A 23,670-nucleotide genomic window follows, 5' to 3' on the forward strand; every position below is an offset into this window, starting at 1 on the left:
ATAAAACCCCATACACATACCCCAAATACAGAATTAACCACTGTCTCCAAGTTACCAATTGGTATAGCTCATTAGTGGACTCACACTATTGCAATTAATGGTTAATAAACAAACAAACAGAAAACAGCCCCCGGCCAATGTGCTTCAAGTGGTTGAGTGTTGACCCAGGAACCAAGAGGTTACCAGTTCGATTCCCAGCCAGGGCACGATCCCCCACATTGGTTTTCTCGTCTTTATCCTTCATAACATTGTTCAGATGCGGCGAGCCTCAGCTCAAACGAGCGTGGCTTCCCTGAAGTTTGCTGACAGTGAAAGCTGGGACTGGCGGGATGCCAGCGCCTTCACAATTCTGTGAAAAGGGGGGATCCCTTTTCAGCAGCTCCACCCTCACAGACAGCAAGCCGCTCCTATTATGATGCTTACACCTAATTTAGACCTATTCTCAGAGCCATGCATTCTATCATTGATTGGTCCGTCCTCTTCCGTTCTACAGCATTCAGCTGTGTGCTAAGAGGGGCTGGCCCACTCGTTCTCTCGATGTGTCCCAGAGCCTTTGAGACACCTTGCCCCATTGAGCCTTATCACTGCCTTGAGATCCAGGGTTTCACACCAGTTGAGGCACCACCGGACACAGCTCTGAAGAGACCTGTTCCAGTGAAGGACACCTCACGAGTAGGATTTCGAGAGCCAAGATCCCCCTGACAAAGAGCCTGAGAATAGAGTCAGTGAATTTCCACGCATTCTTCTCGTCATACAAAAACAGAGGCAGCGGGAAGGGATCTGCAGTAGTCAACTGAGCGTTAGCTCAGCAAGCTCACTGGCCTCTCCTTCATTTCCCGGAGCTCTTGGCCTGCTCGCTTCTCTCTGATTGCATTTTTTTTTTTTTTTTTTTGCTACATTATTTTTAAAAGTTTCCTAAATGACTCTGATGTGCAGCCAGCTCTGGGAACCACAGATATGGGTTTTAAAAAGAAGTAAACTTACTCGGTTATAAAACTTTTCAAACAAAAAGGATATATTTTCTTTTTATTAGCCATGAAGTCAAGCATCTTTCAAGCTAAATTACATAACATTATACTTATTACATGATACACAGTCACTAAGTCACTTTTAAAAAAAAGACAAATTTCATATTTCAATGAACGGAGTAAGGAGATATCAAAAATAAATAATGAAGGTCTTTATTTCCCTTCTTCCCTATTCCCTAAATTTATGTTTAAACCTGATATAGCTTTTGTAACAGTAAAGTTACTCGTGCTCTTTAAGATAATGATTATAAAAGCCACTAATTCGATAGAACAGGAAATAAGCACTTTCACTTACTTGTTTCTAGCTTAGGACCTCCTTTGCCATTAAACTGATGATGTTTGGGTATAAACCGCAGGTACAATTTTAACAATTTCCATAATCTTGAGAATTTTTTCAGTATTACATAATCAAAAAAATCAATTCCCAAATACACCTGTGCATATGTTATAGAAATACATTTAAAAACAAGGATGGGAAGAGTTCTAAACACTGGGCCGTTATTCCTCTGAAGGTGAGAGGCATTAGGAAGAGGCGTTATCCTTTATCTTTATTAGGATAGTCTTCCACCTCAGAGGAGAACATCAACTCTGGAAGAGAAAATGAACAGAACATACTCAAAATGGTTTCCCAGGACCTCAACAAGTTTTTCAGTTTAGTTATAAACAATCCTTTAACGTAATATAAACAATAGAAAGCCCTCAAGTACAAGTAAGAATGCTTGGTAGTGAAATCTGATTTAAAAGGCGAGCTAATGACAAGGGTACAAGTTTTGCATTTCAAATTTTCCAAAAAAATAAAAATTTCCAAGTTTTAAATATACTGCTAGACCCTGAAAAATAAAACATCTATAATGGAGATAATATAATAATGCTCCCCAGGAAATGTAAGTCAGCTGGGGAATCCAGGATCATTAAACGGCTGAAATGTCTAATTCTGTAAGTGCTCATGATAACCTAAAATGCAGGGGACAGATGTAGAGAAAGGCCCTGGAACTAATACAAGGTGCTTGCCAGGATATCTTAAATGTGTCATTCCATTTAGTTACCATAATGACCCTATAAGTGAGGTATTATCATCCCCACTTTATAGTGATTTTTTTTATCCACATGGAAAAAATGTTATATAATTCACATGGCCCCAAGAGAGAGCAGGATTCTGTAAATATTTAGTAAGTAACACACACTTTGTTATTTAGTCTGAATACTGCACAAGCTTGCTAGATGTAACTTCAATCCCAACTACAGTATAGAAAGATATTAGTTGACATTTCTACACTTAAACTATTACTTAGCATATATTTATGTAGTTTATTAAAATAACAAGAAATATTTTAAAAAGAAAACCTTAGGAACCTAATAAAGTCTTCCGATGTAAGTATTATACAAAAAAATATTTTTCTTCAAAGATTAATTTATTTGAATCATAACATCTATTAAAAATTAGTGGTTTTTTCCATCACCATTTACCCCCTCCTCCCATATCCTCTTCCACTTCTCCCCTTCTACTACCTGTATCCCTGAGTTTTTTCTCTTTTTTTTTGCTCAATCCCTCCACCACTGCTCCCTGACCCCAACCCCCACCCACTCCAGAGCTGTCTGCCTGCTCTCTATCTATGAGTTTGTCTTGGTTTTGCTTGTTAAGTCAGTCTGTTCATTAAATTCCACATATGAGTGAAATCACATTGTACTTGTCTTTCTCTGACTGGGTTATTTCCCTTAGCATAATGCTCTCCAGGTCCATGTGTTTTATAGGGTAAATGTTTCTTCCTTTTTATGGCTGATTAGTATTCCATTATCCACTCATCTACTGATTTAAAAACTATACTTAACACTAGATTGCCCAAGGAAGTCATTTTGACTGCTTTTTAATTTCAATTAGAAAAACAATTATGTATATAAGGACACAATGTCTTAGAATTTTGTGGCTTTTTGTACAACATATAAATGCGTTTATTAATAATTGTAGTTACCTCCCCCCTCCTTCATTTCCGGTATATATATATATGTGTTATACCTATATTGCCCAAAAGCAGTCATTTTGACTGCTTGGGAAATTTTAAATAATCAAATGACTCTTATTATTGAATTGAGTAAATTTCTTATATGACCAGTTCAGCTCTGTATTGAAATAACAGTTTTCATTTTTTTCGATTACCGTCACATGATAACATACAAGTACATGATAAATTGTCGATACTTGATAAGTTGCAGTTGCTCAATAAGCTAAACTAGTACTTGTTATTCGAATCTTTATGCAGTGATACTTGTTCTAATAAGTTGGTTTTTTTTGTTTTGTTTTGTTTTTTTTAAATATATTTTATTGATTTTTTACAGAGAGGAAGGGAGAGAGATAGAGAGTTAGAAACATCGATGAGAGAGAAACATCGATCAGCTGCCTCCTGCACATCTCCCACTGGGGATATGCCCGCAACCCAGGTACATGCCCTTGACCGGAATCGAACCTGGGACCTTTCAGTCCGCAGGCCGACGCTCTATCCACTGAGCCAAACCGGTTTCGGCTAATAAGTTGTTTATTTTATTTCTTTTGCGCCCTAAATTCATGAAAGAAATGTCGAATAGAAGTGAGTTATTGGAAAAGCTAAGGAACATAAGTGAAGAGTGCTCCAATATTATTCTTTCACAATGCAGTCATTTTGACTGCTTTTGGGCAATATAGGTATATACTAAGTTTCAGTCTTTCTAGTGTTAAAGAAAATAGCAAAATATATAAACTCTTAGAAGATTTAAAAAAAATACTTTACATATATCAAAAGAAATAAAGCAACAGGATATTTACTGAAGCCACATAAGAATGACAATACACAAGACACTGGGGGTTAGGGGAGGCCGGGGGAAGGCCAAGGGGAGGGGGGGGGGAAAGGAGACATATGTGATACTCTTTGTAATACCTTAAGCAATAAAACAAAATTTTTTTAAAAAAGAATGACGATACAAAAAGGTACATTCATCAATGAAAATACACAAGATTACATTTTTTGTCTTGGTGTTTACCAATGGAAATATTGGGAAGGTTCTCATTCTAACACTTCTGAGACAGTTTGTAATTCGTTGATCAAATTGCAGCTAAATGCTCAGGATGTTCAACAATCAAGAACATAATAATAACCAAAGTCCAGAAAGTATCACAGAGGTTCAAGGGTGAAAGTGTGGAACATCTGCCAATGAAATACAACTTACACTACAAACACCTACATGAGTGCTGAAGGACCAGCAGTTTGCCAATAGGACGCCTCTCCTCCAGGGGTCCCACAGGGGTCTGAGAACGAGAGGCGAGTAAATCTCACTTCCCACGGGGCACACTGAAGGCCAGGTTACTCGACACTTTATTAGACAATGAAAGGTTAAGAATTTGTTCAACGTAGAGGAAGAGGTCACAATAATTCACTTTAATTTGCATCTGACAGAGGCTGCTTAGATGAAGCGTGATTTATTTCAAATTAAGAGATATTTTGACCTTGTGAAGTGTATGACTCTCTGACCACTGTGTTGTACGCCAGCAACTAGTACAAAATAATACTGAAGTAATATTAATAAAATAATGTTAATAAAACTGCAATAAAAACAAAATAAAGAGATACATTGATTGTAAGGAGAGTAGGAGAAATGAAGAGCAAACACTTGAAGGGTTAAAAAAAAACACAAACTTCCTAAATATGCACCAGGGCCACAGAGGGCCTCATCCAGCACTTCCAAACCCCAGCCCCCTAGACACTCCTCTCTGCTTCTCTTAGTATTGTTCCACCACTTTATTGTCACTCTTCTTATGTTATCTTATTTTAAATATCTCTGTTATCACAATTATCATAAGCTTCAGTCAACAAAGATTTCTAAAATCATTATACAAGATTCCATGATATGCTCATACTATTTGTTCTTTAATACCTTCACTAAGATCCATGCCTGGCCTATAAGACAAGAAAAGCCAAGACAGTCCAACCAGAATGGTCACCACCAGATTCACCAGGATCCACGGCTGAAGAACCTGCTCCTCATTGCCTGCCGCCCTAAAGATGCAGAAATCCTCATTACTAATGTCTTCATTTTTGTTCACGTATCTAAATACATCTATTTTATGAACTTTAAAAAATAGCAGTCCTCATCTACAGGAATAGCAAGGAAAGAGTGAAATAAAATATGATGCCCTATAAAACACAACCATATACAGAGTACATATGTCATAAATATGTATCATGAAAACAAAGGTACAAAGGTACACCTGCTTAGTACAGTGATATAAATGAAAATTCAGTGTTGCCAAAATTTTTTCTAGGTTTCCCTTGCAACTACTGTGGTGCTCAGCTACAGCTCAGTCTGTTTAATGTCAAGTAGAAATACAAAAGCTAAATATTACTTAATAAGAACAAATGAAACTTACTCGTCATCAGGTATCTTTCCTTTCTCTCTTTACCTCATGCCTCTAGCCACTCTTTCAAAAAAAGACCCCCCCCCTCCCCACTCTGAGATTTGTGAACTCAAATCTCAGTTGTCCTGTTAGCTCCATGGTTGGCCACTGGCCCGAGGAGGGGGCGCGCCCTAGTCTGCTCTCCCCATTGCTTGGTTTTCCGACTCGATCCCCGCTACTCCCTCCCATCACTGTTGTGAGGTATTAGGCTCCAGATTGGGGGTGAGGGTGCCAGGCTCTTCCAGTTCATCATGTAATGACATATTTTAAAACCGTAACTTAAGAGATTTAAAACAGATCATAAAAAGAAGGCATTTCATTAAAAATGCAGGTGTTTGTAACAATAGTTATCCATTAAAAAATGAAATGGGCATTTTCTTGCCACAATTTTGAAGACAAAAATAGGGCCTTTATTAATAGATAAAAACATGTAAAAGAGTGGAAGGCGTAGAATAGTGCCATTACTCCCACTGTCGCTGTTATCACCACCACCAACTGCTAATGCCGTCTGAATCTTACCAGAGGCTGCCATTAACAGAAGAAGGTGTGTAAAGATGGACTCTGTCACTTGTCATTTGCTGACTCAGAGATAGTATAAGAGCAGCGAAGTACACTGAGAAATAGACAAATGAAATTACTAATACTGTATTTTTAACAGTCAAGTTTCTTTTTAATTTATAGATTACTTTAAGGACAAAAGTGATTGTACTTTAGGGAATGACAATATAAAAGAAATTCATTTGATCAATGTCAATAGGCTGGATTATTTTTTAAGAACACAGATACTTTTGTGATGCTCACTATTTTATCTTTAGATATGACTATAACCTAGAAGATCTTTTAATAAGTTAAATAACTGACTCAAGGTCCTAAAACTAGTTTCGTTAATATTTTCATAACAGAACAAAATGTATTGCAAATTATCCAAAGATATCATTTGTTCCTGAAATGCTATGCCAGCTCAATCTGTTTAATGTCAAGTAAAAATAGAAAAGCTAAACATTACTTAATAAGAACAAATTAAACTTTTGAAAGTTACTAAGCTCAACTTCTATTGAAAAATAATGCTATCAAAATTACAGTTACCATGTTTTTTAAATTACAAATTCTACTGAACATCTATAAGTAATGCTTATCGGTAGCAATAACATAAAATCTTTTAAAAAATAAAATTAAACTTTTCCTTGTTCAAAATTGCAATGTAACTCAAGTATAACACAGTTATCAAATTAAACTATTTACTCACAGAAAGATGCAAAAGCTGTTGGATCCAGGGCAAGAAAATTTCGGATTGCTACTGATGTTTTGGCAAAGTCAATCCTAGAAAACACAAAAGTCTCTCGTCACAGTGCAACCATAACCTTCTTACAAAACGTGACTAGCATTTTCCTTCTCTGTTCTAATGCCACCACATTTACTGTCTCTTATTAAGCTTTAAGGAAATAGGGTCTTTGCAGCCGTGACCGGGTTAAGATGAGGCCATTAGAATGGACCGTAATCCAACGTGACTGGTGACCTTAAAAGAAGAGACACAGGCCCGAGACGCTCAGAAAGCCTGCCATGTGACAACAGAGGCAGAGACTGCAGTGATGAGTCTACACGCCCAGGAGCCCGGCATGGCCAGCAACACCGGAAGCTGGGAGAGACATGGAACAGGCTCTCTCTTGGAGCCCTCCAAAAGGCAGCCAACCTTGCTGACACCCTGAGTGCAGACTCCCAGCTTCCAGAATGTGAGAGAGTCAATTCCTGTTGTTTTAAGCCGCCCAGTTTGTTGTACTTCGCTATAGTGACCCCAGTAAACTGGTGGAATACCCACTCTCTTCTATAGCTGATAAAAAGTATTTGGAAGATTACATTTTGGACTTTTTGAATTGATTATATTTGAAAGAAATTTTAGACTTAGAGTGATGCCGAAATGAGTTAAGACTTTTGGGTGTTGTGTCCCCCCCCCCCCCCGCACAGCATTCCCACCTCCAACTCCCTCCCGCAAATAACAGACTGGCCTAAAGAAGTCAAAACAATTCTATTTTGAAAGTTGTCATCGTCAGTGACACATTTTGCTCAACATTTCCCCCTGAAGAAAAGTTAGAAGGATCCATAGTCACAGCAGTCTTACCTGTCAAAAGCTGAAACTGTACTTAGAGCCAAAAGCAAGTAGAGAAGACTCTGGAATGGATATGCTAACGTCTTGTATTGTTGCAGAAGGTTGGGGAGGTTAGAAAGCTGATGTCCTGCCAGAACATATATCACAATAATATTCCACACAGCACAGCCAGCCAAGAAGCCATGAGAAAACAGACCCACCATCCTGAATGGAAAAGGGTTTCATTATTACGCATGAATTACTAAAGTCAAAGGCTAAAATGCTTTTAAAACCTATTCACATATAAGAATAAAATTCAACATTTCATAAAAAGTAAAATCAAGCATTTTCTTATTTAACAGTGTTGAGCAATCAACACTTTTTAAAAAAATTATAGAATATTTGTTTTAAGAAAAGTCCAACAACGGCAGCCACCTGAAAGCCCGGTGCACCGAGAGGGCGACGTCCCTGGTCGTCCAGGAGGGCTTCGTGTCCATCGACACGTCTGCGTTCTCTGTGGTCTTTATCAACTCTGAACGGTCGGTGGCCTGGAATCGCCCTAAGAACACATTACACAGTTATCCACCAACAAGAGAGAACCTGCCGGTCTTTTTAAAAATTATTCCACCCTTAAGAACCCTTAGAACGAGCGTGTCCACGTGCTTCCTTCTCAAACCAAAATAGATGTTGAAGTAACAGTTTGGGAAATTGACTATTTTTAATGAAATAAAATAATGAACTTCCAACTAAGAAAAAAAAAAGTCTAGAAACCTTTAAGATGACAGCGTCTAATATCTTCTCATTTAGAGATTTTAGAAGTGCTAAAGTTTAAATGTCAACACTATAGAGGTTAAATGTCAACACTATCTGAAAACCCTTTACATTTCTCAGGAAAAGACCCCAGTGTATGTAGCATGGCACATGCTCTGTGATGACAGGAAAGAAATGGATTGTTTCATAAACGTCTCGAAGATTCCTGTGCAAGTGCCAGTTCAAGCGCCAGCCTGCAGCACTGTGTGAGCAGAACTCTATCCCTTTACTGTTGACCAGGAGGTCCCTTCTCACGTCTACCAGTCACAATGGACCTCAGGCAGCGGGAGAGGTTCCAGCGTAGTCTTGCTTGCCAAACCTGGCTGCCGGGTACATTGGAGAACAAAAGTCAGGGGTTTATTACCTAATTTTTCCTAAGAAAAGACAACTTTTGGACAGAAACTAGTGTTTTTTACAGTCAGTTACTTTATTAGGGAAGTTTCTGTGCTAAGGGAAGCAAGAATAAAAACAGAGTGATACTGCTTGAAAATAGCCTGAAGTGTGTTAAATAGCCACAGGTCTACCCGTAAAAACACTTGCCTGGAAGTCATGAGACTCTGAGTCCCAGTCCTGCACTAACGGACTGTGAGACTCTGGATAAGTCAGTCTCTCCAGGTCACAGGTTTCTCGCTGGCGAAGGTCCCTTAGATGGGGTATTACACAACCACAATTTAAACACCGTACATAAAACCTAAGCTGTAAATTTTAAGGGCTAGTCTTTACGTTCTAGACGAGTTCTTAGGCAGCACACTGACAGCATGTCCATGGGAGGAGCATATGGTCATGACCATGCTCTCAGTGAGTTTTTCTTAAAACACTGCAAATGCAGTCTTGTAATCAGTTCAACAGAACTATTTCCAAAAGAATATACAGTTATACTATATTTCTTATGTAATATGGTGATACCATCATGTATGTTCTCTCATTTATTCTTCATTAAAGAATTTATATCATTACCTGCCCTACCACCACCTCCTCTACCAATTGCAGAAAACTGGTGAAGTACAACAAAGAATAAAGAAATGGGTGGAGGGTAAGGGGAGATTTAAAAAATTACCCAAAATCTCATAACCCAGAAACAACCACGTCTATTTCCTTCTAGTCTTTTGTCCTGTGCATGCTATGGTTGAGATCAAACTATCTGTGTACGTATGTTTATTTTTCATTAGAATTTTTCCACGAAATGAAAAATTCTCCCTAAACACTATTTTTAATGATGCAGATTTTATTGTATAGATAAAGCATACCTTACTGAAATCATTCCCCTGCTCTTTTTATATTTAGGTTATTTCCTGTTTTTCGCTCTCATGAATAATAGTGTGATGATTAGCTTGGTGTATACATTTTTGTCCATGTTTTTGCTTATTGCCGTAATCCAGATGTCCAGAAGTATAATTCCTAGATCAAAGGATAGCCTTACATACTTTTAAAGAGCTCATATTCCAAACAAGGAACTACTTACGGCTTTTTTCCACAAACACTTTGTTCACAGGCTGGCTAATGCCAGTGGGCGCCGTGAATACAGACTGTTGTTCTGGACTCCTGTGCTCATCAGTAATTATGTCTTCATCTTCTACTCCTAGCTCATTGGCATACTGCAATTCTGCTGGCCGGGCCTTCCTGGAATCAGGGAGAAAGTAAGAAAACTGGGTGCTTACTGAATTTTTACAAACCCACATAAGGAGGTACCTGTGAGTAGAATGAAAAGAGCCCTGGACTTTGAGCAGAGAAATTTGGATTTTACTCAAAACAAATCAGTTATTAACTGCTATGTAGGCCTCAGCTTTATCCTCTGGGCAATGAAGTGACTGAACTAGATTGTAAGGTTCTTTCCAGACTTAAAATTATATCATTTTATATGGACATTGATTACTATTTATAGGGTCATGTCTAAACACAAATATGTAATAGTGTTATATAATTTCAGGGTGCTTCTTTAAAGTATGTCATTCTATTTTATCTAACAATGAATCCTATGCTAAATTAAACATTATTATTTATTGCTGAAATAATTAAAATTTAAAGTTTGATAAAATGAGAAAATAAATTACAATAGCCTATTTTATTAATATTACCTTTAATTTTTAAGATCTTGAATATGTAATTTTTTTGCTCTTTATATAAAATCATCTACTTGTGTTTCTCTTTTTTAGAGACAGTTCCTAAAAATTTTTATTCAAGTACAGCATTTTACTTTTCTCAGTGGTCTACACTTTTCAAATTGTCATTAGATTGGTTTAACTGATATCTTTGTAATACTACTTATCCTAGAGATATACAAGTATTTATCAGATTTCATCGGAAGCTATCATTGGGAAGCTCCAAATTAAGCATCAGAGTGTTCCTTAAGGATATTTAGAAGAACAAATAAATCCTTACTTTGTCTTCCTTCGAGGTTTTTTAATAACGGGCTCCTCAGCTGGCTCCACATCAATACCATTTTCTTTCCGTAATGAAGATGGACTAGATGTCTCCTGGGTGAAGGCAGTCTCCAATTCTGAAAAAAAAAAAAAAAATAAAATATATATATATAACATTAATTTTTTTAATTACTATAATGTAAAAAGAAAAGTCATGTACAAGACTTTTGTAATACAAGAGAACCTTAAAATTTTTAATTGGGCAACACTGTTTTGCATTTGATTTAAAATTTTTTAGACCTCTAAACACAACAAAATGTTTGACATTGCAATGCCAAAAGTATGGGGAAAATTATGTAACCCAACAACAACACACATGGAAGAATGTGACGACAGGCACAGAATGGCATTATGCTGTCATGAGCTGAGGACTTAGCTAGGAGCCACCAGAAGCTAGAAGAGGCAAAGACGGGTTCTTTCCTAGAGCCTTGGAGGGGGCGTGGCCCTGCACACACCCCGCTCCTGAACGTCTATCCTCCAGATCTGTCTGAGACTAAATTTCTGTTGTTTTAAGTCCCTCAGTTTGTGGCAATCTGTTAAGACAGCCCTAAAAATTAATGCACATATTTTACAAAATGGGCTCCTCTGATACATCCTATTTTACAACCTTTGTTTTTGACTCAACAATATATTACTGATGGTTTTCCATATCACAATATCACCAAAAACAATCCTGTTAATGAGTACTTGGTTTCTATTAAATGAGTACCATGTTTTATTTGGGCATTATCACATTGTTAAATGTTTGATATTACCAGTTTCTGCTCTTATAAATAATAATGCAGTTAACCTCCTTTAATTACTGTAGCTATTGTAGTTACTTCTACTCCTATAAGTTTGAACAGGTTATACCATTTTATACTCCTATCAGCAGTGTATGAGTGTACCCTTTTCTCATCAACACATTTGTATTTTATAAATTTTTAAGAGCATTGCCAATTTGATAGGCAAAATAAATGATATAGCCTTGTCTACCTTGTGAACAGTCCCTGAGACACAGAAAAACTCAATAAATGTTAGCTGTTGCTATATTATTGTTAATAGAGAATCTATCCCTCCCCCACTAATCTTAAATATCTGTTTCATCATCTACTAAATTCTTCTACACATCAAAATCCAAACTTCCTATTTTAGTCCTCAATTTGTACCACTTCCCTCATAATCTACACACATAGAACCAAAAGAGACCCTCTAAAGTGTTCTTGACTTAACCCATTAGAGCAACTCTAGTGATAAAAAATGTAAGCAAGCAGGAAAAGTAAAGGGATATGGGAGGGGAATGGGGACATTCAGGTTTTTACTCATACACCCAAAATCACAACCTAACCTGGTTGCTTTTACATACCAAGAGGTACCCTTGTCTTCTGTCTTCTCTGAACAGGAGCTTCTGGATGCTCTGTGAGTTCTTTAGTTGGTGGCTCACTGCTCTCAGGTGGCCTATGAATAGCAGTCTGAACAAGACCTTCCAAAGAAGCACTTGCTACAGAAATAGAGTGAAAAAAAGGGGGGATAACTTGAACAGAGACCACTGAGTCGTAAAAAGAGGGAACTGGAATGTTTCCTATGTAATAACCCCTTCTCCTACAGAACCAATCTTGATTTCCTTTCTCTTCCCTTGTAACTTCGAATTTTAAGTTGAGAAAAGAAATAAAGGAAGGAAAAAGGGAGAATGAAGAAGAAAAAAGGGGGGCTTTCAGGAAGAAGAAGAACAAAAAGGAGAGGAGAATTTGCTTCAGAATTTCCATTTTCACAATAAGGTAATAACATAACGGAAGCTGTTGCCCCAGCGAACTCTCTTATTTGTCTTATGCCTTAAGAATTTTCAGCTCCTATATAGTTTAGTACTTCACTAGTAAATTAACACATGATAACATCACCTTGGATAAATGGGTTAACAGGTAATTTATAAATCTTTTTATTTGGCCATTCATGTCGATCTCTCCCGTCATCAGGTCTTTGAACAGATTCTGACACATTTCAGCATATTTGAATTTTACTTGACTATATTCCGGTGCCCATCTTCTCCACAAAAGAACAAATATGTACGTATGAATAAACAGATAAAAATATGCTTAACCTCATTAGTATTCAGATAAATAAAAAACTAAAATAAGCACTTTTGCCCACTAGATTGACAAAATTTAAGAGACTGATATTGTCCAATGTTGTCAAGGATTTAGCAAATGCCTAAAGCTTCCTTAAAGGCAATTTAGCAGAATCTTATCATATTACTAATGCACACAGGTCCTTTGTCTAGCAATTTCACTGCTAGCAATCCATCCTCCAGAAACAGCTCTTCTTCCCCACAATCCATCATTTCAGAATTGCAAAATTGTGGAAGCGAAAAATTTGAAATAACCTAAATGAACAGTTTTAATAAACGCCTAGCAATGCATCCCCTTTTTTTGTCTAGAGCACCGAATCTTCGTTTTCTCTTCTGTACAAGGAAGCGCTGGTAGCCATACCTCTGCTCCAACTGTCTTTACTGTTTCCTCCACTCGTTACCTTCCTAAGTGCAGATGTACATGTCTGTATTTAACTGTGAGTGAATTATTAGAGCCTGAATTATTAGAGACTTTGTGAATCCAAGTCTCTTTGAATCTCTTTTCTTTTTTTGTCTGTGTCTACATGTCTTTTTCTCTTTCTCTGCGTCCATCGCCATGTCTTTCTTTTTCCCCCATCTATCCCTCCATTTGTTAGACAATCGATGATAAGTGAAAAGAAGTTTCTGACCGAGTGAGAGGTATGACCAGCTAGGAGCTTTAAGAATCCCATCCAGCAGTGGTGGGCAGGACCTGAGTGAAAGAAAGCGAGCAGCACAATGTCGGAGGCTAACCCGATAGCTCAGAAGAGGAAAGGGGCTAAATGGCCTACAGTTGTGACAGTGGAAACGAAAGGGGAAAGAGACACAGAAATGTCATAGAAGAAGCAAGCAAACAGAGTGAAGGGGCCAGTTAGCAGTGACGCTGAGGCTTCCAGCCTGAGTGACTGACTGGGAGAGTGGTGGGTCCCATGAACAGAAATTTGTGAGAGTGAAAATGATTTATTGTTGAAGGTGATGAATTCTGATGTGTGTCTGAGCTACTGACAGAGCATCCAGGATTAACTGAACAAAAAGGAGTCCACAGAACTTGCTCAGTATTGGGGCTTTAATACCTGCCTTCAGACTCACGCTCTAACATAGATATTCTTGGGCTAAAATGAGAGATCCAATCCCTAGTTGGTGTGGCTCAGTGGATAGAGCATCAGCCTGTGGACTGAAAGGTCCCAGGTTTGATTCCAGTCAAGAGCACATGCCCGGGTTGTGGCTCGGCAGCCGATCAATGATTCTCTCTCATCATTGATGTTTCTATCTCTCTCTCCCTCTCCCTTCCTCTCTGAAATCAATAAATATATATTTTAAAATATATATTTAAAATGAGAGATCCAAGAACTCCGTGTCTCTAAATCCAGTAACCTGTTCAAGGGTCTGGAACCAATCATAGCTTAAGATAACTTACGTTGTCCCGGGATAAAGGACCTCCAAGAGTCCAAGAATGTAGTGGAAGTGAGAGTGTTGGTGGCACAACCCTTTATTTTATAAATCCTTCTGGGCACTCTTCAGGCTGCGCACTGCCGGTCCCTCGCTACCACCAGGAGTCCCACTGCTTCAAGGTGACCTCAACGCAGCAGTGACGCGGCACTGTGGGACCTGCCTCTCCCTGATCTGATGTTTATCATGCCCGAGGTCCTGGGAAAACCTGTGGCTCCACACAACAAAGGGCAACTTCTTACCTAGCGTGGTTTTCGTTCTCGGCTTCTTTTTCTTGGGACGACTAAGTGGAACATCATCTATAAAACAAAAAGAACAGAAAAGGCTGCCTAAAATTCTATGCAGGGAACAGTTATTTCAAAAGGGCACTTTTATTAGGGGAAGACCTTTCCCTCTCTTCTTTGGGTCCAGCCAACACCTACACAGGAAGGGAAAGAAGGTAAGAAATTGACAAAGTCAAAGAGAGCCCACAGTGTGGTACTAAGAGCTCACTGCTGGTCAGCAATGCCAGGAACAGGGACACAGAAAGCGTGCTCACCACGTATTCAGCTGATCCCCAACTTAGGCCTGTGACTGGTTCTGGTCAATAGACTATGAGAGATGCGATCTGTGTCATTTGGAGGCCAGAACACTGAAAGAGCCAGTGAGAAGCCCTCCAGCTTTCTCTTCCCTTGACAACTGAGGAGACCTCATGTTGAGATGGCAAAACCACAGGACAGAAGTAGACTGGATCACTACCTCATTAGTGAAGAGGCAGTGAAAGGCAAATGCCCTGATTGGTTGACACAATGGACTTTGCATTAACCAGATATAACCTTATATGATATTAAGTCACTGAGATTTTGGGGTTGTGTAGCATAACCCAGTCTATCCTGACTAAATGAGACAAAGGAAAATACAGTCCCTAATACAGAATGATAACTAGCTATGAGCTATGATTAGGGTGACTCCATACAGGAATGAATGCTTTTATATTTATAAGGTCAAATACCAACCATATAACTAGTGTTATTTATCAGCCATCACTTAAAAATGGCAGCCATAGATTATTATGATAAAGATACTGTATTATTATAAATTATACCACCCAGTTTCAATTTTAAGAGAAACATTAACAAATTAAACTTTTGAACATTAAATACCATGTTTAGAAAATTTTACATTAACAGTGAACTCACCTTGAACAGCACTTTACATGACACCGACCAAATTTAATCAGGACAAAGACACAAAAAAAAGAAACTCTGTTAATTAGAAATCTATAACACTGTCAAACTGAAAACTGACTTAAATCATTACACATTTAAAATAAAAATAGTTTTCACACAAAGTTTGCTCATTTACAAACTAGCTTATCTACACTAATAAAAGAGAAAAATGGTAATTGGCGTACGACGATACCCTTTTCATTGGCTAATCAGGGCTATATGCAAATTAACTGCCAACTATGATTGGCAGTTAACTGCCAACAAGATGGCGGTTAATTTGCATATGTAGGCACAATGCAGGGAGGCGAAAGGGAAAGCAGGAAGAAGCCCCCTGCCACTGACAGTGATTGGAAACCCAGGGGGGAGCTAAGAGCTGGGGGGCAGGGCAAAGGCGGCCCTGGGGCCGCCTTTGCCCTGCCCCCCAGCCATGATCGGAGAATCAGGCGCCTTTGCCGCCCTGGCCAGTGATAGCAGGAAGTAGGGGTGGAGCCAGCGATGGGAGCTGGACACGGTCGAAGCTGGCAGTCCCGGGAGCTAGGGGTCCCTTGCCTGGGCCTAAAGCGGAGCCCACAATCGCGGGGCCGCTGCAGCTGCGGGTCCCCGCTGCCCGGGCCAGATGCCTCAGCCAGAGGCGTTAGGCCTGGGCAGGGGTGGAGCCTGCAACCGCGGGGAGCTGGTGGTCCCCTGCCCAGGCCTGACACCTCTGCCGGAGGCCTCAGGCCTGGTCAAGGGGCCGATCCGGTGATTGGTGATCGGAGGGTGATGAGGGTCAACTCCTCTGGCCGAGGCATCAGGCCTGGGCGGGGGGCTGAGCCGGGGATTGGGGGGATATGATGGTCCCCTTGCCCAGGCCTGAAGCCTGGGTCAGAGGCATCAGGCTTGGGCGGGGGGTGGAGCAAGCGATCAGAGGGGGATGGGGGTCCCCTGCCCAGGCATGATTCCTGGGCCAGAGGCCTCAGGCCTGGGCGGGGTCCAGAGCCAGTGATAGGGGGGAGATGGGGGTCCCCTGTCCAAACCTGATACCTCTGGCTGAGGCATCAGGCCTGGGCAAGGGGCAGAGCCAGCAATCAGAGCGGTCTGGGGGTCCCCTGCCCAGGCCTGATGCCTGGGCCAGAGGCATCAGGCCTGGGCTGGGGGCAGAACCAGTGATGGGGGGAAATGAGGGTCCCCTGCCCAGGCCTGACACCTCTGTCAGAGGCGTCAGGCCTGGGCAAGGGGCCGATCCTGCGATTGGAGGGTGATTGGGGTCAACGCCTGAGGGCTCCCAGTATGTGAGAGGGGGCAGGCTGGGCTGAGGGACACTCCCCCACACACACACACACACACACACACACACCCAGTGCACGAATTTCGTGCACCGGGCCCCTAGTTTACAAATAATAAACTAGTAAACCTGTTAATAAAATAACCCCAATATTTTCTGAATCTCCATATACACACTCCCTTCTATCTATTAATAAAGTAGATTAAACAGATTAAGAACTCTTATTCGGTCACTGACTAAAATCAGCTTAAACTCTGAGGAAACTATTCTAGCAAACCAAAGGCGGCCAGGATTCTGCTAAACAGGACACTAAAACATTCAGAATAGATCCATTATCCTCCCCGTGTTCACAGTCAGGCTTTGAAACAGAACATTTCATTGTAACTGTTACCCTAATGATTCAGGGATTTTTCACCTTGAAACTGTTAAGAAGCCTTTTCTTAAAAATATCAAGAAATCTTTCCTGCATTATGAGGGATTTGCAATGGTGGTCAATTTTTCACTTTATTCATTTTGCACTTTTAGAACCCCATAATAAAAGTACTGCACTTTTACCTTGGCACAGGTGGGAGGGCTCGTGGAGGACGCTATGGGAAAAGAAGAAAATTACTCAGCTTTACTTCCCATATTTCAAATCTTTTGATTACTGTTCACCAGTGAAAGCCAGGAGGTACTGATGAGACCCAAATGGGCAATACTTAAATTTCATACAAAATGCCTTCCTCTCTATGTACCTTTGTTATCTGCGGGCCAGGCCCTGTTCTGAGCGCTAAGAATACATTTATGAACAAAAGGAAGAGACCCTGCTTTCACAGAACTTGACATTCAGCGATCTCTCAGTACCCGAGCTGAGACTGACTGGGAAAGGAGCCCACATTTTTGACAAAAGGGAGGCAAATACAAAAGCCTTGGGGGCTATGGGGCTTGGAGGGTCCCAGGTAAAAGGCAGGAAGGCTGCAGCAGGGACCACGGAGAGGTGGGCAGAGGCCAGATAATCAGGGTCCTGAAGACGGAGGGGAGGAATCTAGATTTTGTTTTAATTCACTAATAGGAAGCCGATGGGCGTTTTAAGCCACATATTCACATACTTTTTTTTAAAAAAAGATCCCTCTGAATACAGGAGGAAGGATGCATTTGGGGACAGAAAGAATGGAGGGGAGCCCTTAGAAATGCTGCTTTACATGAATAAGAAGGGTTGCATTCGTAGCTCAGAGAGATTAGAGTTAAGAAGCATCCCGGAATCCTGCAAAATGAAATGCTAACAGAAATGCCTGCATATCAGTTCCGTGTGCCGAGAACATCGCTTGCAGAGACCATCGCTTCCAAAGGGTTCGCACTCAGACCGCTGCCGTTCATTCTGCAGCGTCCCATTTATCAATCCTCTCGTTTAATCTGTGTTCATAGAAATGCCCCCAGATGCGGGCCAGGCCGGCTGGCTGCCTTCACACGACCCCGTCGCTTTGTTCTAAGGATGCCGCAGAGGCAGAGCGTTCCATCCAAAGTCCCTTCTCACAACCCCACGTTTCAAAAGTCCCGCAACAGTGACACGTCCCCCGTCCCAAACCCCAGCTTGCAAGCCTCTCGCAAGTAGGACCGTCCAACCGAATGCAAAAGTCCAACAACTCACAGGTAGCGGAGGCGCGCTCTCCGCCTGCTTCCTCCCCATTCTTCCAAAAACCCCCTTTCTCACAGCTCCCCTTTCTCACACCCCCTCCCTCGCGGGCCGGCCGCGCGCAGGCGCAGTGCGTCCCAGCCCGCAGCCCCCTCCCCCGGCGGAAGTGCGTTGGGGGGGGCTCGGCCCGGCCTCGCCGGGGCCCCGGCTGGAGAAGGGCGTCGCGTCGTGGCTGACCTGCCCCGGGGAAGACGCCAGCGGGCGTGGGGTGCAGTCACGGCCCCCCCCAGGGTTTCCCAAGTGATCTGTTTGTTCGAGAAACGGGAGAGATGCCCATGATTCACAGGCTCCACGGGCAAAACCCGGCCTCCGGGGGCGGCGGGCATTCCCACCCGCCGGCCGGGCGACCGGGGAGGGAGGCGTCGTCAAGGCAACACGCTCGCTGGGCCCGGAAGCCTCCTTCCCGGCTGGGAAGGGACTCCCGCCCCGCCCCGTCCCACCCGCGGGCGCCGGGGCGATGCGCGTCCCCGGGGTCCCCTCCCGGGGTCCCCTCCCGGCCCCTGGCGAGCCCGGCGCCCCCCGCCGCTCACCGGGCGGCCCCCCAGCGGCAGCGCCGAGTCGGCCCGCATGGCGCTCTCCGGCGGGGCTCCCCCGGCGCAACCGCCGCGGCCCGAGCCCGGATCCCCGCGACGCCGCGGCCTCCGGACCCGCGGGAGGCGGGGGCTTGGGCTGCCGGCGAGGCCGCCGCCCCCGGCCCTCCGCCCGCCTCCGCCCCGTTCCCGTTCCCGTTCCCGTTCCCGTTCCCGTTCCTGTTCCCGTTCCGGCGCGGCCGGGTGGAGAAGCCATTGTCCAATCGTCTCCAGTTGCTTCCCCTGCAGCCTCAACTGCGTGAATCAAAGAAGCAGAACATACACCCAGATCCGGGCTCACATGCAGTATCGTTAAAAAGGACAGTTTTCCTTTTGCTTGGTTGGGGTTTTTAGAAAGGTACTATTCACTTTAAAGAACAAACCACAGATGTGTGGAGCCAGGCACTCTGTTTCATAGGTAAGAGTGGGGAGAGTTGGATGTGGGGAGAGGGTGCAGAAGGTAGACACGGGCAGGAAGAGCGACTGGAGGCTCAGACCTGGGGAAGAAAGAAAAACAAGACTTCTTGGAATAATGTTTCCTTCTTGTGGTTTCCCCAGATATTGGTCTCTAGGACTAAAATTCTAATTTAATAAAAGAGAAACATGCAAATTGACTGTACCTCCCCTACACCCACAAGCCACAACCACAAGCCAATCAGGAGTGAGTATGCAAATTAACCCACCTAAGATGGCGGTGGCCATGAAGCTGGAGTGAGCACGAGGCTTGGGTTGCCCCCAGCAATGGAGGAAGCCAAGCTTCCTGACTGCCCTGCCGGCCCTGAGCTCTGCTCAAGGCTACAAAGTTTCAATTATAGAAGATAAATAAATCCCAGATACCTGCTTCCAGCCTGCCTGCGGGCATGGCCAGCCTGAAAATGGCCATCAGCCCCTCACCCAGGCTGGCCAGGCACCCCAGTAGGGCCCCCCACCCTGAAGGGGCTGTGGCCAGCCTGAAAACAGCCCTCAGCCCCTCACCCAGGCTGGCCAAACCCCCATGGGGTGAGGGTCCCCGCTGGGGGGCTTGGCTAGCCTGAAAACAGCCATCAGCTCCTGACCCAGGCTGGCCAGGAACCCCAGTGGGACCCCCACCCTGATCCGGGACACCCTTCAGGGCAAACCAGCCTCTATCCTATATAATAAAAGGGTAATATGCAAATTGACCCTAACAGCAGAACGACTGGGAATGACTGGCCACTATGACACACACTGACCACCAGGGGGCAGATGCTCAATGCAGGAGCTGCCCTTTGGTGGTCAGTGCGCTCCCACAGTGGGAGCTCTGCTCAGCCACAAGGCAGGCTGACGGCCGCCAGCACAGCAGTGATGGCAGGAGCCTCTCCTGCCTCTTCAGCAGCACTAAGGATGTCCGACTGCAGCTTAGGCCTGCTCCCCACTGGCAAGTGGACATCCCCTGAGGACTCCCAGGCTGCCAGAGGCATGTCTGACTGCTAGCTTAGGCCTGTTCCCCCGGGGAGCGGGCCTAAGCCAGCAGGTAGACATCCCCTAAGGGGTCCCAGACTGTGAGAGGGCACAGGCCGGGCTAAGGGACCCCCCTCCCGAGTGCACAAATTTTTGTGCACTGGGCCTCTAGTATATATATAAAAGGCTAAGCGACCGCCTGACCATCCAACCAGCCAGTAGGTATGACGCTCACTGACCACTAGGGGACAGACGCTCAATGCAGCAGCTGCTGAGCTGCGGTGACTTTGCAGCTCTTCTCGCTTCTCAGGTGATGCACCCTGGGACCGGAGACGAGGGAGCCTGTTTCCTCATGGACTGCATGATTGCCATGGATCATGTTGTTGCTGGGGTACTGTCGGGGTCCCCGATCTGGTTTACTGCCGAGCTGCGGTGACCTCAGACGCCCTTCACCCTTTGAGTTGTAGCGCTGCCCCAGGTGCAGCTGGGCAGGGGAGGAATCGTGGGAGGTTGGCTCTTGGGCATGTCAGCCAGTCTTGCCCAGTCCTGCCCCGCCGGCCACCTTCTAATTAATTTCCTTTCAATGTGCATGAATCCATGCACCGGGCCACTGGTTTAAGCATAAATGTAGATATTGGCTTTTAGGAAACTTAATATTATTACAGCCCTGATCAGAAGAATAATTTTTTCCTTGTAGTCTCGTGTGTAAAATGAAGGCAGTGCAGTTTCTGTAGGTTTTGATGTTAGATGTGAAATGTGTATATCACCCATCTTTCTTGCTGAACTTAGTCATAAGGTAAAACAAGTTTCATAAGGTAAAAAACAGTTTCTAAAATTAAATACTATTTATTTTATTTAGGAAAGCTCATTTTATCTGAATTGTACAACGACCATATGAAAACTATAAAAGGTTCTCATACTCAGTGACTCGACTTTGGTCATATCCCTACCAATTGCTATACATAAGGTAAAAGCAAACATTTTTTTCTAAAAGCCAAACAGGTAACTACATAACCATACAATGCAAACATTTTTTTCAAGTAAGATTAATTAACGAACTGCAGGACTTTAAACATTGCACATATTATAATAGGGCAAATACTGCTGCTTCTGATAGCAGCTGTTACTCCAGAGCTGAAATAGACAAACGTTGTTAAAACTCCAACACGAAGCAGGAGCCCTTAGGACCCAGTCTCAGAGGAAACCCATGTTGCTGGTACCCACTGAGGCTCCTCCTGAGCCTTCTGAACTGCAGACACCAACTGGGCACATGCATCTTGCAAGATGTCATTCACAATCACGTGATCAAAAAACTGGCCAAACTGAGTCTCCATTTTTTGGGCTAAATCCTCCATCTCTTGTAGGTCTTCATCCTTAAGGAGAAGTGAAAGAATGTGGATAGTACAAACTCAACGAGAGAAGCAGAGATGATAGCAGTTTGTTATACTGTTACATTCAGATGCGAACTATTTTTAAAAAATTAGGTCAAATCAGTGTCCTCTATTTTAAACCAAAAAACATATGATTCTTTTGTTAGTCTTACTAATGTTTCCCTGGTCAAGGTTTTCCAAAATTGAATGATGGTTTGTAGACAGACCAATCCTCTCAAGATCTCATTTGGACTTAAATTATCCTATTATCTAAACATTTGGAGCTCTCAAACCATATACAACATAAAACCAAAAAATGTGTACCAGTTAAATATGAATAAAACTTAAACATAAATTTTAAATAAACATTAATAAGAATGGTGTTATTTTGGATACTTTTAGCATGAGGATGGTAAGATGGTTCTATTGAATAGGCATACCTAAATTACACTTTGCTTCATGATGACTTAATTCACCTATAATATTGTCTATTTCTACTATTGTGAAATGTTCATTCAGTGAAGGATATTTGGCCTTCACTTGACACTAATGCTTTAAGTTCATTTCTGTTTTCTAATTTGTCCACAACAATTAAAATATGCCGGGGTCCAACCCCAGCGGGTCCAGGGGTCCCCAAAGGTGTAGACGGAGTCGGCGAAGAGGGAAAGACTCGGAGGCAGCGTTCAGTTGATCAGCAGCCTAGCCAGGATCTCCAGCCAAGTTCTGGTCTTGATCTCCAGAGAGGCTCTGCTTCGGATCTCCAGCCAGGTTCTGTGGCCAGGTCCTGGTCAGGTTCTCTTGCCAATCTCCGCAGTCAGGTTCAGTCCAGGATCCCTGCCATGCTCTCTCGCCAGGCTCCGCCTCCAGGCTCCGAGGCCAGTCCCTGTCCAGGATCCTCCGGCATGCTCTCGCCAGCGAAGTTCTTCTGTCTCTAGAGAACGTTCTGTGTAGGTTCTGTGCCTAGGCTCTGTCTCTCTTGGTCCTGTCTTCCAAGCCCTGTGTCCTTAGTTCTGTGTTCTGAGTTCTGAGTGTTTCTGTCTTGTTACAACTGTATTTATACCAGTTGATTCTAATCCTGTCAATTTCTATTACAAAGGTTAGGGCGTTTCTTATCTCCATTCCATGCTTATGTAGCTTAAGCATGCTTGTTTGTAGTTAAATTGATTAACTACCCGCCTGGCACTTAGTTAAGGAGTTTCATCCCCTCCCTAACTTCAGGGGAAAATCCCTACCTGGGGATTCAACCTTTCTCAGAGGTGACCTTGGTTAAAACACAGCACCAAGAAGGTGAGCAAACATATTAAGAACCGTATGGTATATATGCCAGGTCCCTTGAAACAGCAAGGATGGACCGGCTCCCGGCAAATTCCCCCTTTTTTATTTTTTAAAAGCAGGCATTAAAAAGAAAAACCTGAAATGCTCTCTTGTATCCATTTTAAGAGTAGGATTGGCGCTTTCTGCTATTACCTGAGTCCTGATCTATCACCCCAGGGAGAGCTTGCCAATCCTGCACTTTCCCAGGGTAGAAAGGCTGCAGTGGGGTTACGGATAAGGCTCCTTGGGCCTACCTTCTCCCATGCCATTACATTTACCTTTCCTTCCTCAGAAAAGCATGGACATACTTCTTGTATAAAACGTTCTGTCTGACTGGGAGTAACCTTAATTCCTCTGCTAGCAAGCACATATGTTAAAAGATCAATACAGAGTCTTTTTTCTTTATACTCAGTATGGCACATCTTCTTAATCTAAGAATCAATACAGAGTCTTCTTTCTTTGGACTCAGTATGGCACAACTTCTCAATCTAAGTTCTGTACTATCCACCTTCTTACCCTACTTATCCTCTATAGGGGGGTCTGTAGCACCCTGGTGGA

General features: G+C 42.8%; 2 protein-coding genes across 10 annotated transcripts in view; both read right to left on the bottom strand.

Moving 5' to 3' along the window:
* Positions 1 to 1,011: 1,011 nt before the first annotated feature.
* Positions 1,012 to 19,144, bottom strand: TMEM237 (transmembrane protein 237). The gene is made up of 13 exons (XM_059702765.1): positions 18,971 to 19,144; positions 17,324 to 17,355; positions 15,475 to 15,485; positions 14,539 to 14,595; positions 12,110 to 12,244; positions 10,724 to 10,841; positions 9,807 to 9,964; positions 7,970 to 8,093; positions 7,568 to 7,759; positions 6,698 to 6,771; positions 5,971 to 6,064; positions 4,932 to 5,053; positions 1,012 to 1,616 (listed from the first exon to the last, which is right to left on the bottom strand). Exons 1-13 carry the CDS (start codon positions 19,007 to 19,009, stop codon positions 1,564 to 1,566), a joined length of 1,209 nt encoding a protein of 402 aa, XP_059558748.1. The 5' UTR covers positions 19,010 to 19,144; the 3' UTR covers positions 1,012 to 1,563.
* Positions 19,145 to 19,341: 197 nt separating this feature from the next.
* Positions 19,342 to 23,670, bottom strand: part of MPP4 (MAGUK p55 scaffold protein 4) — a 35,089-nt gene continuing 30,760 nt past the window's right edge. For 4 of the 9 annotated variants that reach the window (XM_059702756.1, XM_059702763.1, XM_059702759.1 and 1 more), the window contains 2 exons: positions 21,653 to 21,801; positions 19,342 to 19,506 (listed from right to left, as the gene is read on the bottom strand). In XM_059702756.1, the coding sequence (XP_059558739.1) occupies positions 19,422 to 19,506; positions 21,653 to 21,801 (234 nt within the window). In that variant the 3' untranslated portion in view covers positions 19,342 to 19,421. Of the gene's footprint in view, positions 19,507 to 21,339; positions 21,802 to 23,670 lie in introns of those variants that run through there. The other 5 variants (XM_059702760.1, XM_059702764.1, XM_059702762.1 and 2 more) reach the window with 2 other exon arrangements.

The sequence above is a fragment of the Myotis daubentonii genome, chromosome 7, assembly GCF_963259705.1.
Source record: "Myotis daubentonii chromosome 7, mMyoDau2.1, whole genome shotgun sequence".
Taxonomy (NCBI): domain Eukaryota; kingdom Metazoa; phylum Chordata; class Mammalia; order Chiroptera; family Vespertilionidae; genus Myotis; species Myotis daubentonii.